Below are 18,506 nucleotides of genomic sequence, written 5' to 3' on the forward strand. Positions count from 1 at the left end.
CCTGTACGTGGGTGCCTCTCATCCCGCAGTTATAAAACCGGCTGCAAGGGTGTAAAGTGATACTCAGTGACATGCGGTCATACCTATGTGGGCTGAAGCATCTCTTTGTATGTGCTGTAATTTGTGTTTTTGTTTTGACTCAGGAAACAAATACCAGACACGCCTAATGACCAAGTGTTTCTGCACGCTGTGGGTAGGAGCACACGTCTGGCCCTTGAGAAAGCAGCGGCACGCCGTAGTCCTCTTCCTATCGATCCCGAGTGGTGAGGTATGTCACGGAACTCATCGGCTGCACTGAGCTTTGGCTCTGCCCCTCGGTGGCTAGCTTGCCCGGCTCGGGCGCTTGAGGCGTGTGAGTGCTTCGCGGCTCCGTGGCGGCGTGGGGAGGTGTAGATGCATCATGCTCTTCTCTGATGTTCCCTAAACCGCTCCTTGCAGCGGTGATTTCGGTGATAGCTTCATAAAGCAGAATCTTGTTGTTTGGTAATAAAAAGGGAACTTTAAGGTAAAAATGTTGAAGTTACTGTAAATAGTTAATATCAGCTATTCCCGGCTCTTTCAGAAGAGAATAGCCTTTGGAACGATAATAATAAAAAGTAACGCTTTTTTATATTTCAAAGGAAAGCGTATGCTTAACGTTATGAAAATGTTCGCGGTAACGCGAACGTCTTCCCTGGAAGAGGCAGGCGCTTGTGCCCGCGGCAGCTCCCGAAACACGGCGGAAAGAGTGCAGCGCGCCCCACGCGTGGCAGCGCTCGCGGAGGGCGCGGGGGGGGAAGGCGGGGAGGAACCTGCCGCGCGGGGGCGGGGCTCCCGCTGCCAAGGCCCCGCCCCCGACGCGAGGCCCCGCCCCCGCTCCCGTTTGAAAGTAGCACACAAACTTTCCACGCGTTCGCGGAACCGCGCTCTCGCGGCGCTGATTGGCGGCGCTCGCCGGCGGGCACGTGACCAGCAGCCAATGGGGTGGCGGGCAGGGCCGGTTGTGATGGTTCGGAGGGGCCGGGGCGCGGCACGGCGGCAGCAGCAGCGGGGCGCGGGGCCGCGCGGAGTTTCCTGCACGGGTGGTGAGCTCGGGCGCTGGCCGCATCCCCTGGCGCTTGGGGGCTCTATTCGGAAGTCTCCTTGCCCCCCTCGTGAGGGCGGCGGGGGCGGTTCCCACGTGGCGGGGCTTCCCGCGGGGGCGCAGACCCTTCCCCGTCCCTCTCGCTCCCTGCACGTTTGCGGTCGCGAGTGGGGCAAAGCCGGGCAGGCAGCTGTGCGGACCCTGCCTCCCTTCGGCCGCCCGCTGCTTGCCCCGCATCTTGCTGCAAGCCTGGCTGTCTTTCTGGAGTCGCTCCTAGGGTGGCTGTCGCGGAGGGGGGCGAGGGGAGCGTGGCAGCGGTCCCCACGGGCTCGGTTCCCTTCGGGCTTGTCCTGCCCATGGAGTCGGAAGCCCCAAAGAGCTGCTGCCGTTTGACCTTTGGGGTTAGAGCTAGAAGCATCAAGGTCTGGCGTTTCAGGAGACAGCTCTTGGGAGAGTTTCCATAAAAATCGCTCAAAACTCAAAAATATTGCAGCTGGACTGGAAGCTGAGATGAGCGTTTTTTGAGGAAGAAGACCCGTGCAGAGAGAACTGCTTCTCAGCGTTAGAAATCGGTAGTAATCCTAGCACTCTCTCTGATTGCCTCTTTCTTTTCTTTCTTGTGGTAATTCTCTTTTTGTACTGGTTAAATGAAAAAAGTAGACCCTTATGTGACAGGAAGACCCGTGCAAGGAAGCTGTTTTAAGAAGATAAATCTTTTTTATGAGATTGGGAAATTACTTTTCAGGAGTTTTTTTTAATAGTTAGGAAAAAATATCCAGTAAATACTTCATCCTCTGTGCCATGGCTAACAGCACCATAAAATCCAGTGTATTTTTCTCTTAAAATCATTTTCCTGACATCTTTTTAAATATTTTATTAAAATAAGAATTGCTCTGAGTCAGGCCCTGATAAAACAGTATGCTAATGTTGTACACCAAGTTAAAATGTTCCCTTGCTTAAAAAAAAAAATGTTTTTGATATGCAAAGTATTGCTTTCCATCCTTTATTTTAAGGCTAAAAGATAATCTAAGTAGATGTCCTTATGAATTTGGTGAACTTGGACCCTGATCACAGTTTAACTCTGGTTACAGTGTTTTTATTCCTAAATTTAAATTCCTTCAGTACAGTTATGCATGTGACTTTTTCTTAACTTTTTTTCATTAAGTATTCTTTTCTGCTGTCACTACTATGAAATTGTATCTTGGAGCAAATATGTAGATGGTGTTTTTCTTGTTGCAGAAGTCCATTCCCCACCCATGAACACTTCCACTTCCTGTATGATGTAGAGACTTTGTAATGTCTATAACCAGCACTTGTACTGCTTGCACACAGGAAGTCTCACCAAATATATTTTCTGGCTTTTATGTGTGCAAAAACAATTAAGGTGCAGCCAGGGTGTGCATGCTGTAGACTTTGGCTTTCTCTATTTTTCATTTCTCTCTCTTTTTTTTTTTTAATTTCACATTTAGCTCCATTAAAAAAAAAAATAGAATTCCCTTCACAATTCCCTCACTTACGTTGTACTGTTCCTAGAAAATGAAAAGTTCATATTTGGTTTTGTTAATTACTTTCCAGTAATTTTGCGTACTAGCTCCAAACTAGCTACAGGTCAAGTGGTGAAAGCAGTAGGAAATTACAAAATAAAATCAAAGCCCTACTATTTCTATTAGCATGTCAAAAATTTGAGATTTTGATTTTATGAGCTTTAGTACTTTGTCCAAAACTTAAAGTTTTTCTTTACTATTTTTAATCTTGCATCTTTGGCTAGTTTGAAAATCCTTGTGAGCTGTGGACACGTTTGTGTGCCTTTCATTTCACTAGTCCTCCCTTATGTAGAAAGCAGTAGGACGGTAGTGCAGGTGTATAGGGAACCTAATAGGTCTTTCTTAATTGTTGTGGGCAAAAAAGCATGTGCTTGTGGTGTGGGAACAGTAGTGAAACAATCTGCCATATTGTACCATCCCTATGGAATAAATATAGGTCCACATTCTTCCATGTATTTGCAGTTTAAAAATTAATTTTAAGTTATAAGTACTATTTAGTACTGGTAACCGTGAAATAGGTGTATTTTTAATGGATAACACCCTGCATGGGTCTGGGTAGGCTTCTAATCTCATTATAAGTACTATTTAGTACTGGTAACCATGAAATAGGTGTATTTTTAATGGATAACACCCTGCATGGGTCTGGGTAGGCTTCTAATCTCATGTTTTCAAAGACCCTTAGCAGCGGAAAGGGAGAGCATCATTATGCTTTCTTGAAAGTTATCAAGATTCTGTAGGCCCTCTTTAAATTTAATAGTGCAGTTAGCAAATGTCCCTTTGGACACAACTTGTAAAATCTTAAAAGAATGTAGATCTATCAGCTCCTTTTAGTCCTTTCAGAGAGCAGTGTGAAAGGACAAGTGAGACCCAGCTATGAGCATATTCAAGCCTTGGATACAAGCAGGAGCTGTACCTCTTAATTGCAGGTCTTCTTGCAGTTTTTGAGCACTTTCAGGAGCAAGTTGTTGTATAATTCTTCATCATTTTTATTATGTCTGTTGGTTTTCTGAACAAGATATGATGGCACCTACTATAATGCCTGCATCAGCCAGAAGAATTCCCTTTTGGAGACTTCTGAAGCCTCTCTTAATTTGTGTAACACAACTGAGTGTACCATGGGTGGAATCTCTGTTCTTGAAGAAATACAGAAGTTTCCTGTTGTCTAAGTGGTGAGAAGTAACTGTCTTGGGGATACTCTGGCTTGCTTTTTCTGGAGTGGTTTGCCCACAGTAATGGAAGTTGGTCCTTCTTGGTTTCTTACTGCAGCTGCGTCACTTCTTTGCATCTGACTCTCCCTACTGCCCCTCATCTATAAAGGAGAGAAAATTGTCTTCCTCACAAGTTTTATGCATGGATTAGTGAATGTGTTCACAGGGCCTTAAGTATAAGATGTGTCTATTAACATCAAAGGCACTTTCAGTTTGCTTAAAAATAACAGAATAGATGTGTAGTAAATGCTCTGATATCAGAAATGTTAATTGTGCTCGATCTTGCTTTTTGTATTTAATTGGCAAGGGCACCGTTTGGAAAATCTGTTGCTTACTTGTTCAATTTTTTTCTCCCATTTTTTCCTAGTATATGTTTCTGAAAATATGCAGGTAGTAGCAGCCTTGGGACTTCCTATTGGAAGCATATCAATGTGTCAAATGCAGTGGTTTTATCTGCTATGAGAAAAAGAGATGTAGCTTTGTCTAATCAATGTTTTGTGTCAAGAAACTGAATTATAAATCTAAACTGTAATCACTTTTCCTTTACCCTTCCAGCTCCCCATTAAATAAGAGTATAATTTTCATAAGTGTGTAACTGATCCTGTGTATCAAGGAGACTGGGCACAGTCCTATAGGTGTGTAGTTGCAGCCCACTTAACTGTGACAGCTGCTTACTCCTGGCTGGTTTACATCCTGAAAGTCACCTAGGCTGTGAAAAATCACTTGTGCTTTGCAGCATTGCTTGGATTTTTCAAGATTGGACTTTGGGTTGCTTGATACTATTGTCCTCATAGAGGTAAGAATTTCTTATGTTTGCTTTAGAAGAGTTGCCAGAGAGATGCTGTTAATAGTGTTTAAAACAGGAGGTTTTCAGGAGAGGAAAGTGTGAGCACAGGTTATGAATCATTTTCGTTCATTGTGTAGTACATTTTCTTTAGCTATGATATGCTGTTCAGAAGGTCTACTCCAGCATTTCCTGGATATTCAAAATAAGAGAAGTAGAAGGCAGGACTAATATCTAAAGGGTCTCTGAAGGCTTTGACTATGTTTTTTCTTTACCCTATTAGGATTGTCTCTGGGGACTGTGTTGCTCAGTTTGCTTCGTTTTTGTAGATCTAGAGCTGAGACTTGGCAGTTGGACTGTGTTTCCTCAATCCTTAAGAGTCTTATAATTTAGGCTTCTGAAAACTGCCACTGTAATGAGGTATTTGACACTACCTTTATTTACTGTGCTTGATCTATTGAGATTTCTATTAAATTGGTAATGTCTGTGTCGAATTGTTGCCTCGCCCAGGGTTGCACAGGGCAGATTATCCAGAGCATTAAGCCTGGTATTTCTCCATTGTCAACACTAACTCATATAAACATGCCACTAGCAAATATCATTTTATTAGAGTGCATCAAGCCCATGGCATCAGCCCAAGGCGTTTGTTTAATTGTAATCTCTAGGTACTTAGTCTTCAAGTAGGAGTAACCAATTTAAGGCTCTTGATTTCCATGTGACTCTCCTATGTGTTGTTGCTGTCTGGGATTGTATTTTATAGCTGGATTTATGCTGGCACAAGGATAGCTAGAAAGCCAGAGTTGTACATTAAGTTGCTGGTGCCTGTCTGCATATCTACTCCAACCAGGTGATATCCCATGATGAAGCAGTAAAACTTCTATGGATATGTTATCTTCTCTTCCCTGGGAACTTACGGAGTTCCTTTTTCCCATAGCTCTCAGCCATATACAGATCGTGATATTTCAGGTTTAAAGTCAGGTAGTATTATTTGCCTTGACTTTGCAAGAAATTTCACGTGTCCGATTATGTCCACAAATAACTTAAGAGCTCTTGGAAATCTTAACATGGGAAATTAGTTTCTTGACTACTTCTTCCATGTCTCTCTGAAGGTTCTCTTTAATTTCAGGGTAAGCATCTTTAGGGTTGTTGAAATCAAATTTAATTGCACAATCTGGAGCTGAAGGTGTATCTCTTCTGATACATCTTTTTTTCAGCTATGTTCTGCATGAATCTGCACAGCTGTGGCTAATGCTGGAAGTTTGATGTTCTGTGCTGTGTGCTTAGATACTACAGGTAGATACTGTAGGTAGATACTGCTACTGCTACACTTTTCATGGTATATCTGACAGGCATATCAAACCTGGTCTTTAATTTGGTCTCCAGGCATCCTGTGACTTCCTGCAAGGAAAGGTGCACCACTCTGCAGAAAAAAAAGCACTGAGGTAGTTTGCTACAAAACATTAGCTCTTACATTTGATCCTTTAATTTTCAGGGGGGAAAATGAAAGAGTTGTGACTTTAGCTCGGGGCTCACCATGGAAGACTCAGAAGGACATCGCTTCACCTCAGTGGAAGAGGAATCTAGATACTGGAAGGAACTAGCTATGAAGTATAAGCAGTGGTAAGTCAATGACTTCATTCCTTTAAGTTGTTCAATAGGATATATATGCACTGCATGCACAGACGTAGATAGCAGCACGTGGGGAGAGAAATTCAAGATAGCTGAGGTATCTTGAGTGGTAGCAATAGCAATGCAGTGGCACAAGCTTCTGCATAACTACACTAGCCCAGAGCCCTCTGTACTCATTTGAACAGTGGGTCTTGCTGCTGTGGTGCTGCTGTTTTTGATCCCTGCTCTGATTTGAGTAGAAGAGTATATGCTGAAATTGTGCTTTTTGACTGCAATCTGTGGGTGGCCTGGGTAAACGCATTGCAGAACCTTGTTGGGGGTGGATAGGCCATCATAGAAAGAGAGATGCCACTATTCAACCTTAATATATACCTATGGATCCAGGATCGTTAGGCAGCACCTAGATGGATGAAGAGCCCTGGCTAAGATATAGTAAGTTTTATCCTTCCTTTCAGCTCAATATGTCACTTTAAATGCAGTAGATCCGGAAAAATTTCAGATTTGTCTGATGCTGAACTGGTGGATCCTTTCTTAAATGAGGTGTTCAGACCCTTCAGTGGTGCTTGTTCTGATTGCTGTAGGATTTTAAATAGAATTACTTGATTAAAATATAAAAATAGGCTTTCCTTTTTTCTCTCCCTTTTCCGCTCTTTTTATTGCTAATAGAAAATGTCTTCATTCATATTTCCCAATGAATAATTAAGTAGTTTAGTAGGTTAAATATGCAGATAGAGGGTAGACTGTGTACAGGCGTAAGATGTTCCATGTGTCTTGAACACTGTTAACATAAAGACAGATTTTGGAGGATTTTTGAGAGGAGTGGTCAGGGGAGAAGGTTGGCTTCTTTAACAACTTGTTATAGGGTGGCTTTCTGTGCTTAAGGGTAAGCATTTGCTGACAGTCCTCTTTTGCTTTTGAATATGTGTGAGAGAGGAGCAGAGAGTCTTCTATGTTAAAGAGCAGTATGTATTTTTTTTTGTTTTTTCCCTAAAGTATACAAGAGAGGTTTTCTTGTTTTTTTGTGATAAGTTCTGTTGCTGGAATTACTCTTTAGTGCTGAGAATACACAGGAGGAACTGCGTGAGTTTCAGGAGGGGAGTCGAGAGTACGAAGCTGAACTAGAGGCTCAGCTCCAACAAACAGAGTCCAGAAACAGAGACCTTCTGTCAGAAAACAATCGTCTGCGAATGGAACTGGAGTCAGTTAAGGTAAGAACGGATGATGTGTATAGTGTCCACATCCTAAGTGTGAAGATGAGTGAGACTGTGCAGATCAATCTTGCCTTGTGGACAGGGAGCTTCAAAAAAATCAAACAGGAAACTGAAAAGTCACGAAAAATAAAGAAATGTCTATCTGTTGTCCACTGTGAGAGCGATTAAATACTTGAGTTAATGCAGAACCCCTGTCGCAGGAAGTGGAGACTACACATGAACCTACCAGTGCTGCTGTTCTGTTTCTTCCTCCATCTACTTAGTGCTTTTGTTCATGGCTTTCTTGCTGTTTGCATTGTGCAGACCCAGATAATAATGTGGACAATCAAAATGCAACCATTGCAGCTGTGTTGTTGCATTACACACAAAAAATTTAGTTGTTTTAAAACCTTTTTACATAGTTGTGTGTAATTATCTAGTATAGTCTAGAAAAGCTAGGAAGCAGCAACTGGTAGGTAACACCCAGAACTGAGAGCCATGGTACCCATTAATGCTTTTCAGCTGGTTCTTTATTTCACAGAGGGCAAACCAAGTGTGAGAAGGCTAAATCCTTTTTACCACATAAAAAAGATCAAGTGATTAAACCCAGAATTAATTTTCATAACTATAAAACAGGAGACGTGAGCTTATTGAGATGGAACTTCTTACCACAGAGACTTGAGAAGTAGTAATAAAGCTAGACAGAATGTGGAGAGAAATGACCCTACCTCATTTCAGTCTCATTGAAGATGCCTTTATGGGTAGTGTTCTCCCCCAAACTAGCTGACAGGCTTAGGAAATACTATTAGCTTCCTTAAACTTGAAGAAAAATTGTCACTGAAGTTGGCAGGCCTTTTGAAAAGTCTAATCTTGTTGGCATTTCACTCATAAGTGAGATACAGTGACTCAAGAAACACCACCATGTACTTTACAGGGCAGGGTTGGTATCTGTGGAAGCAGAAATGAATTGAATTATGCTTCTTCTAGTCAGTTGGATGCAATAGTGAGCTAATGGGAGTGAAGATGCATGTATAAGTGATTAACCCACAGCTACATTTTTTTTGTCTAACGAGCTATATTTGATGACTATTGCTCAGATTACTGTCCTAAGGAATTACTCTTCATTCTAGGCAGATGTCCTGTTTCCCCTCCTTCCCCTTGCCCCCCAACTTAGTGATTTATTTATTTATTTTCATGCTGATAGCAACAGCTCTGCACCTTGCTTCATTGTATTTGTTACTTTGGGCTGGTCTTTATTCTTGTATCAATGCCTTTACAGTATTAATATTTTGCATGTTGTGTGGAGTGGTTGTCTGTTACATTCCGTGTAGCCACATATACCTGTGGAAGCTGATGGGTTTGTGGAGAAGGCATAGTAGTTCAACAAAAATAAATCCTCCAGTCCATTTACTTGCCATTTTAGGGAGAAGATGGACTGTTTGCTTGTTCATAGTACACTCCGTGAGAAATTTTACTGCAACAGTTGGGAATGAAATAGGAATTTACATAGAACTTCAAGAAGTAGAGAGTAAACATACTTAAACTTATCTACTGTGAAGAATAATTAATAAAAACATAGTCTGCTTGAAACAGACCCTTTAACAATTGGTTATTCATGCAGCCTGAAAACTGCATTAACAGCCTGCAGTGAAGGAACAGAGACTCTATTGATGGTCAGATCAGCTGACAGTTTATTACAATTGGCTAAAAACAAAAGACTCAGATCTTACAGTTCTGTTTTTTTTATCTGAATCAATTCAAGAGCAAAACATTAAAACTTACAAAACTGTTGAGCAGCGGCACTAACTGAGCCCGTCAAAGATTGGTGACTATATCTAGGCCAGTACTGCTGGAGCTTGCCAGGCCCACACAGCTTGTTGCTTTGAACTTACTACCCTGTTGTGTGCACTTACTCCCTCAAAAACCACAGAGTTCACACTACTTTAAATGGAAAAAATGCTTTGGTGGGTTTATTTACTGAGTCTTGAAAAGCAGCTGAAAGTAATCAATCTCTTAGAGCTTAAGGTGCTTAAATTCATCATGTACCTGTGCTTTAGAAAAAAGGAATCATGGCAATGTGTCACCATGCTGTAATCAAGTAGGAATTTCTTAATTCAGAATGAGTATCTTTCCCTCCTCCTTATCTCTGCATTACATGTGCTGAAACAGCTCTCTTTAAATTATTAGTCATGCCAGACTATACGCTCTGGTTTTCAAATTCCTGTGCATGGATTTGTTTTCAGTGACTTCAAGTGTATTGTACTTGCAGGCTGGACTGAGAAGCGCTTCAGGAATGCTAGATATACAGCAGTCTGGGAGCTTCAAAAAAAGTCTCTGACATGTTGAAGTGATCTGATACTGAGGTGGTATGGATAAAGTGTTGCAGTAGATGATGTGCTGTGAGGCTTTTCACATGACGCAGAGTTAATTGCGTATGGAGGCATCAGAAGGAGAGAGATCATGTTGAATGGAGAAGCTAAGCCTTCCTTCCTCTAGGTGCCTCTCACAAAGGTACCCTTGTGTACATGCTCTAAAGGGAGACAGAGGTGGTTTTAAAATAATGTCCCAATTATGTTACATAATTACATCTGAAGTATTTTAGGATGTAGAGCTCTGAACCTGTTTTGGGCTAATAAAGCCACAGGGTGGTGAAGACTTTTGCAGGCTCCATAGGAATATGTAACAGGCTCTGGTGGCATTTTTTTTCCCCTCTCCTCTCATCATTTGGGCTCCTAAGTGCTACTTGACTTTGTCTTGCACTTGAAATTAAGTGGCTTCATTCATTCACATCCTGTTCTGTGCATTGCTAGAGTCCTCAGGGCTCAGAAATGGCACTGGATCTTGCTCAGGGATGCACACAGGTTTGCTTTGCCCCAGGAAATCAGTGGATGTTCTTGCTATTAGAGAAGTGGATCATGGGGGAGGTGGCAGGCTTACAGCCTTTGGTAGGCAATACCATTCTAGCCAGCCACTTGCCTGATGAGTCCTGTAAATTCTCTGTGGCACTGTTGGGTATTTCCTGTAAAATAGGATGCTGGTTGTTGGGCCCTTTTACTGTGAGTGTCGTCTGCACCTTTCGGCAGCAGGATAGGATTTGCCTATCCAATTGCCTCCTTTTTTATTCCTTTCCACCCAGATTGCACGGTGATGTGGGAGCTCTACAGCTCTGTGTCTGTTGCAAGCTACTTGTTCGGGGTAGGACCTGGGCGTGCTCTTCCCTTCATTTTGCCTTTGAGTTAGGAATTGCATATGTGAACAAAACAGCTACTGCTACTTAAGTCTTTCCCTTGGAGAAAGGCTGAAAGCTGTCTGCATGCAGCAGATGTTTCTTGCAGTTTCATGAGTAGAGGAGAGATGGTGGAGCACAAGGGAAGACTGTCTGGGAGAGCAGGGAACAGCCTTGTACTATGAAGGTTGGGAACTACTCCCCAGCACCATTTTGTGGAGATAAGGAGTGACAAGAAGAGATCTTGCCTACTGGCAGTCCAGAAGCAATTGGCTTTATTGAGAAACATCACCTTATAAATAGTAAAATGTTTAAAATCTTACAGGATCCCTCTCTGTCTTTAAGGAGGCTGAGTCAATGCCAAAGAAAGGAGAGCACGTGCATTGCTTAGTCCCTGATATGCTGTTTGATTTGCCTTTGGTTAGGAAAAGATTGAAATGCAGCGTTCAGAAGGGTACAGGCAAATCTCTGCACTGGAGAATGACCTGGCACAGACAAAAGCTATTAAAGATCAACTTCAGAAATATATTCGAGAACTTGAGCAAGCCAACGATGACTTGGAAAGAGCAAAAAGGTGATCCATCTTCTGTCTTTTCTTTTTCCGGTACTGTCCCCTCTTGTGAGCAGGGTGGCACTGAGTTGCTTGTGGTGCTCATTAGCGTTGTCACTTTGAACGAACCAGTCTGGGTGATGATTTTAATGATGATGTTTGTGGCAGATGGGAAATGTGACTCCCCCTCACCCCAGCACCTCTACTTGCCTTTCATATCTTACAAGCAAAAATAAAAAGCAGATCCTGCTTTTTCTGCAGGACAGGTGCTTCTTGTATGTGCTTAAAGGATCTAGTAGCAACATCTTGTACGCTCTCTTTCAGAGCCACTATAATGTCTTTGGAGGATTTTGAACAGCGTTTAAACCAGGCTATTGAAAGAAACGCGTTTCTGGAGAGTGAATTGGATGAGAAAGAGAATCTTCTGGAGTCTGTGCAGCGCCTGAAAGATGAAGCTAGAGGTTAGACAGTGGATTACTCATATCTCTCACTTTCTCCCCTTCCAAACTTGTTGCTGTCCAGGCCTCCGAATGCATTTTGGAGCTTGTCTTTTAAGTTTTCCTCTTCTACACCTACCAACTGCAGTGTGGAAGCAGACGAGGAAACTTCAGGACTGTCCATCCCACTCTGAACTTCTGACCTCATTCCAGAGCAGTTCACAGGAGCAAAAGCCTTTCAGTCGTCTGATCTGTGACAATGCCTCAGGGCCTTAAGGGGTCAAGAAGAGCCAGCCAAGCTGGTACATGTGCTGGTCTGGCTTCTTGTAACCCGCCAAGAACAATGTTAATAACTAACTTCTGTTTCTTGGCCTGTGAGAAATGAAGTCAATGAGACACTAACGGGCAGTGAAATGGGAGGACTGTGACTGATTTCTAGTTGTCTTTGAATAGCTTCACATGCTAGCTTCCTGATACATTTTCAGTTCTGCTCAGACTGTGACCTTGGGCAGTTTCCCTAAGTTACAGCCAAGCAGTGGGACATGATTGCTCCAACCCTTGGCTTGATAATGGCACAGCTCCCTTCTGGCCTCTGCTCAAGATGTGGAAACCAGCATGGAAGGGAAAAGTGTGCAACAGATAAATTGCCTGGGTGTCAACCTGGCAGAGAACTGGGACATAACCAATATGTACCACTTTGCAAAGCCTCTGTCCTGATATGCCTTGGCACGTTCTGTAACGTTTGGCAGGAAGGTGATTTCCTGCCTAAAGGAAACCTTTTGAAAGGATACAGAACTTACAGCCAGATGATAGTAACTGAATTAATACTACAAAAACCTCTTGTGCCAAAGTCCCAGCAAAGCCTTTAGCGATCACCCAGGTTTTGAGCGTATGCCTGGAGTAATCTTTAGAGAGATGAATGACTTTATTCCCCTTATGGAGATGATGTAATCTTTTAAGTAAAACAAACTTTTTCACTTGCATTTATCTTGCCATTCATGTATTCCAACGGCTTTGTGTTGCTTCTTAGATCTACGACAAGAGCTTGCGGTGCAGCAGAAACAAGAGAAATCCAAAACACCAATGCGAACTACTGTGGAAACAGAAAGAACAGATACGGCAGTGCAAGCATCCTTATCTGTGCCCTCAACCCCTTCAATGCACCGGGCACCCAATGTGAATGTATCCACCCCTGCAACATTTAGAAGAGGTGACTGATGGGACCAACACAGAAATAATATTCGATGCACTTGGTCTTACCACGCTTTCTTGCTGCAGGAAGAGGGAGAAAAAGGGTGCTGAGATGGGTGCTTCAGTCACCGTGGTCTCAGTATTTGCAGACTGTGATTTTAGTGTTTATTTGTAGGCCATTAATTTTCACTGATGTGAACTGTCTAGTGATAATTATTGTGAGGGACAAGATGAACTGTTGGAATTTTACTATCACTTCATAACTGTTCCAGAGATGTGGGACTAATTTAGGAGAAGAATTTTTAAAACTTCAGTGTGATCTTTGATGCCACACTTCTATTGTGAACTGGCTTCTCAATGGAGTAGGTAGTCTTTGGTAGAAACTTTTTTTTTTTAAACTCAGCACAGACAGCTAATGTGACTTATCCTGCTGTTTCAGAGTTGCTTTATCTCGGCTTTTATGCTAATAGTATCAGTTACTTATCTTTTTATGAGCATGAATTGCTTAAACATTCCATACTTCCAACACTAGCTCTCTGTATTCTCCTTACCTAAAAAAACAGAAATTTGACTCTAGAAGTATTCAGTAGCTGTGCTTACATGTACAGGGAGAGTAAATGAGGGGAGTTGCTTGCGCTGTCATACAATGATGATTTGATATTACAGATCTAACTGCTAACAACGTCTGATCGTGGGTTTAGATACTCGTGGATTTAGAAACCTCAAATTATATTTCACTTACTCATGCTTCTGTAAAAGGGAGAGGATTCAGAAATTCTAGAAAAATGAGATGAAAGCCTCTTCTGAGAACATGTCTCTGGTCTCACGGCAGCAACAGAGAAGCAGGGTGGGCTGCTAGCACACATCTCTAGAAACCTAAGCCACAGCATATCTGGAGACTTGAGCTTAGGACAGTGTAACTTGAGCTGTATCAGTGAGGCAGAGTTTCATGCTCTTAATGGATATGGAAGATCTGAAGGTCGGATGGAAAAAGGTGAAGATACAGTGTTTCCTCTGCCCTGTATGTCAGGCTGTCTTCTGACCTTCAGTGTCAAAGCTTTTTTCACAGTGGGTAACGTGTCATTCTTTAACCTACCGTGCAGGTTTTGAGGACAGTTACAGTGCAACCCCTCTCACACCTGCTGCAAGAATATCTGCACTTAACATCGTGGGAGACTTGCTGCGGAAAGTGGGGGTGAGTGATTAGCTGTTAGCCAGTGTCCTGGGAAAGGTAGAGGTGGATGAGACAGCAGCTAGAGCTGACTGTCTGCGCTGTTGCTCAAGGGAGACTGGAAACAGTAGCTCAGCCCCTACATCGGCCAAGCAAGCCTTCAGATTTGACCTGAACTTTAAGTGTTTCTAATCACCCCCAAATAAAGATGGGTCCAAATTCTGGGTTTTTGAGATCTTAATCACATGCAGAGTCCTAGCCTTTCTTCCTCTCCAAGTGCTTGAAAGAGCATGTGAAGGAAGAACAAACTGGTGAGAATAAATGGGAGGGGACCTGCTCCCATAGAGGGCATTCATATGCTCCTGTAAAGGGCAGAGAAGAAAGCAGCCTGCCCAGTAGTGTTTTGAGCAGGGCCTAATGCCATGCTAGGCTGTGGTGTCACTCAGTTATCCATATCTTCCCTCTGTCTTCTCCTCCATGCCCCAGTGCTTTTTTTGGCCCAAGCATTTGTATAACTCTTTGGTGGGCTGAACTACAGAACTGATGCAACTGAAAGATAACCCAGCAGCAAAACTGGAGTGATTTAGGATGGGAGCATGCGGTGGAGAACAGAGCATCTGTGGCTCAGTTCCATCAGATACTAGCTAATACTTACAACTTAATGCATGTCTGGCCAGGGAAACAGAAAGCTCAAACATTCAGTTTTCTAGAAAATACCTGTAAGAAAGGTGTCAAAATCTCCCTGAGGAAACTGAGGCATTTGTGTTGTTCCTGATGAACATCAGCATTTACTCCTTAACATCCCTTACAGGAACAGATTCAGTTTCAATGGGATGCTTGAGATTACTGGCTTCATTCCCTTAAAAAACAGAATATGTGAGGAATTGGGGTCAGAAGTTGGTGAGGTTCCTCTACTAAACAGCTTGTCTAACAAAAACAGTGTCATAGATGGTGTTGGTGTCTTGTGAGGGAGAAGGATGCTATCTGACACTTGCATCATCTGTGTTTGCTTTAGGCTTTGGAGTCCAAACTTGCATCTTGCAGAAACTTTGTGTATGACCAGTCCCCAAACAGAACCACAGTGTCCATGTACATGAACAGAGATGTCCTTGAAACGCGCCTGAGTCCTCACCAGCCTCTGTGTGATACAGGGTTAGTGCTGATCTGCTGTTGCTTCTTAGTGAGAACTCTGTGGCTGGTACTGTTCTTTTTAGTATTAAATCATAGTTTTACTAAAGCTTTGTTTTCAAAAAGTCTGAAATTTAGTTATTTAAGATTTTGATTTGAATATTTCGTATCAGTTTCAAATTTGTAGGCACTAGCTGGTAAAATTCAAAGATGAGCTGGCAGCAAGCTTTGAAAAATGCTAATTCAAAGCAAATGTAATTTATTTTATAATAAAGCCAGTGTTTATATGGGGGAGGGCACAACTGAGCTATTTATTGGCTGTTTTATGTTTTATGTTCTTGTGCAAGTGATGTTTCAGGAACATTATGGTATGTGAAGACTTCCCTTAGCACAATTTAGATTCTTTTTTATGGGAGAACTGAAGAAAGCAAATAACGGAATCAGTCCAATCCAGATGTCTTACAGTCATTAAGATGCTTTCCCAGAGAGCAGATGACCAAGAAGTTATCTGATTCAACTTAGAAATTTGTCTGGAGACTTGAATTGGTTATATTTTAACAAGTGAGGAAATATCAACAAGGATATTACAAATTGCAGCTCAGTGTCTGCTTAAATATGCCAGTCCTGTATTGCATGTTCTTTAGATTCTCAGTTAATTAAGCACCTATAATAGAGTTCATTCCAGATTCAATTAATCAGCCTGACCCTTGCTCCTGCGATACTGGTTTGTCCTGTTAGCTCAGCATCCAGAATCGTCCTGTGGAAGGAATATTCCATCTTGTTATTCCAACCTGGGGAGGAACCTCATAAAAACTCCTGCAATAAAGTCTTCAGGGCCATGCATTTGCATATTCTTACGGCTGACTAACACTTCTGCTGCTGTAATGCTAGAACTGAAGTTCCAACACCTATTCAAAAAAAAAAAAAAAACACTTCTCACTACTCTGAGGGAAATGGAACTCTGTTTTACAGTGGAAACTCGACCAGTTAAGTAACAGGTTCATTTATTGTTAAAATGATATTCTGTCTGTTGATTTCTCATGCTGAGTGATGTTCTTTGGAAGTGACCAGTTACTCTGATAAAGGTGGTAAAACTGAACAGCAAATGCACCAATTGCTCTGTTTTGTATTTGCAGGTTAGTGAAACGCCTGGAGTTTGGAACACGGCCTTCAAATATTCCAGGGTCAGTGGGTCTTCCCTCACAAGGTGTTGTCAAGATGCTGCTCTGAAACGACTGGCTGGCTTTGGGAAAGGAAATTATATATATGTATTTCAAACTTTAATTTTAAAGAGAATACTAACGAGCAACCAGGTATCAGCGTAAGGATAGGTGAGAACTGAACAAGAAGCTGCCATTGGCAGTGGTTTCCTGTGGTCTTGCCCACTATAGTCTGTCAGCTGAGCTGTGTGACTAGCATAATAAAGCAGTGCTACCTGCCAGCACAATACTTAAAATTGCTCCCTATGTAAATTGCTGTAAATAGCTCCTTGAAAGTCACTTTGACACTGTCAAAAGCCAGTGCCCCTCTACCTATGGCAGAGGCAGTATTCCCTGTGCAGCTCCTCAGGCTTTTACCTCTGGTTTTAATACAGCACCATAGTGTTCTAGCTTGAATCCTAGTTGTGCTGGCTTTCTGGCCTGGGTGGTACATCTCAGTCACCCAGACTAGAGGAGGTTCTTTTAGATGGAGCCTGAAATATTTCTGTAGGGAAGTTGCTCAGCTCTGTGCAGGATGTTTGTCAGAATCCTGCAACACAAATTCCTGCCTCTAGAGCGATAAGATGGTTTTGTAAGCAATGATTTGCCGTTAAGAATAGGTCGCGGTTAAAGATGAGGATTGTCTAATGCTTGAAGTACTTCGGAGACCTCAAGAATACAGCAAAGTAGGAAACTGCACTGGCTTAGCCTGGCTGTTGTAGGAAGCAAGATACTTGATTAACTTGCTAGTTCTGACGTTTTAATACATGGGTTATATTGCTTCCAGGCCTCCCTTTGTTAATGTGCCTTGGTTATTTGAGAGGCTTTTTAGTTTTGTTTTTTCTTTATTAATATGTACTTTCAGCTGTTACTAACTTCAAAATGGCTTTTTAATCTGAAAAGTCCTTTCTGCTGTCCAAGAGTATCAGAATGCTGAGTTATTTTTAAATTAGAGTTCTTCCCTACTGAAGAGTACTGCATTTTTTTTTTCTTCTAAATGGAGTGGGTTCACTCACAGTATTAACACATATTACAGAAGCTGGTACTTGCAATAATCATGGCCAAACATCTTTTTGTTTTGAGGGAGTGTTTACATGACAAAAGAACATATTTTTTTTTTAAGAAAATGTTGTGAAAACAGACACTGATGCATCTGTTTCTCTGGAATAGGAAATAACCACAGATCACTCCCATTCTTCTTGCCATCTACAAAGTTGGCTTACCTGGGAATCAGAATAAAACTTATTTTGAATGCTAGTTGTTGGTTCATTTTGATTTTTTTTTTTTTGTTTTTTTTTTTTCCCCAAGTTGTCATTGTGATGTATGCACAGATATCTGTCACAGTATCTTTTTCTATTTCTCATCAATGAAGCCTGAAGAGACCTCGTTTGCTGAATCAACATGCAAAGATCTTTCCACATTATTCTTGCTCTTATGGCTTCCTACCCTGAGGAATGTAAATGATGTCCTAGCTAAAGATACCCCTGGGACTTAAGTACTGCATAGTATTGGCATTATGGATTCTTGAAATCTGGAACTCTGGATCAGGATACTGTAATCTGTTTTAACATGACTTTATCCTCTCATCTCACATAGGGAATTGACACTTATCCATGAGGAACTGAAGCGCATGAGCTGCATTGTCATTCGTGCTTACACATGGACTCCAATTCAGTACACTGTGTAGCCTGGAAGGATGGCTCAGGATGAGCTGCATTTTCCCCATGATATTGCCAGAATTTGCCTGCTTGGTGTGAAAGCTGGCTTGCAGCAAGATTGAGAGTCAGCACTGAGATAAGGTAGAGAGTTGAGTCCTGCTAGAACCCCAGTTTGCAATTTAAAGTGACTACTACAGGTATTATATGTAGATACACTATATATATATATATATATATATATATATGCTATTAGTGTATTGGAGATGTTATTAATGTGACTACAGATATATCCAGCTAGACTATGGGCTAATATGCCATTGATAATTTTCAAAAGGATTTAGTCCAAAATAGTCCCCTGTTGTAGCAGGACATTTTTGGGGAGAGGACTACTAATGACTACTTTAGGGCTCCTAAGATGGTTAAGGGACTAGAGCATCTCTCTTACGAGGAAAGGCTGAGAGAGCTGGGACTGTTCAGCCTGAGAAGAGAAGGTGGGGCAGGAGGGGAATCTTATAATTGCATATAGAT

The 18,506-nt window shown here is 42.0% G+C and overlaps 1 protein-coding gene across 4 annotated transcripts; it reads left to right on the forward strand.

Annotated features, from left to right (window-relative positions):
- The first annotated feature begins 199 nt into the window (after positions 1–199).
- On the forward strand, positions 200–17,577 carry NDE1 (nudE neurodevelopment protein 1). 4 transcript variants are annotated; one of them, XM_062588829.1, is made up of 10 exons: positions 1,016–1,064; positions 1,557–1,635; positions 6,092–6,219; positions 7,283–7,436; positions 11,070–11,218; positions 11,519–11,655; positions 12,662–12,841; positions 13,926–14,017; positions 15,009–15,145; positions 16,258–16,441. In XM_062588829.1, the coding sequence occupies exons 3-10, from the start codon at positions 6,134–6,136 to the stop codon at positions 16,349–16,351; spliced, it is 1,029 nt and encodes a 342-aa protein (XP_062444813.1). In that variant the 5' UTR covers positions 1,016–1,064; positions 1,557–1,635; positions 6,092–6,133; the 3' UTR covers positions 16,352–16,441. The 4 variants fall into 4 exon arrangements, with proteins under 4 accessions (XP_062444815.1, XP_062444813.1, XP_062444816.1 ...); XM_062588831.1 differs by lacking the exons at positions 1,016–1,064; positions 1,557–1,635 and adding an exon at positions 200–268; XM_062588832.1 differs by lacking the exon at positions 15,009–15,145 and having other exon boundaries at positions 16,258–17,577.
- Positions 17,578–18,506: the final 929 nt, after the last annotated feature.

The sequence above is a fragment of the Rhea pennata genome, chromosome 15, assembly GCF_028389875.1.
Source record: "Rhea pennata isolate bPtePen1 chromosome 15, bPtePen1.pri, whole genome shotgun sequence".
Lineage (NCBI taxonomy): Eukaryota > Metazoa > Chordata > Aves > Rheiformes > Rheidae > Rhea > Rhea pennata.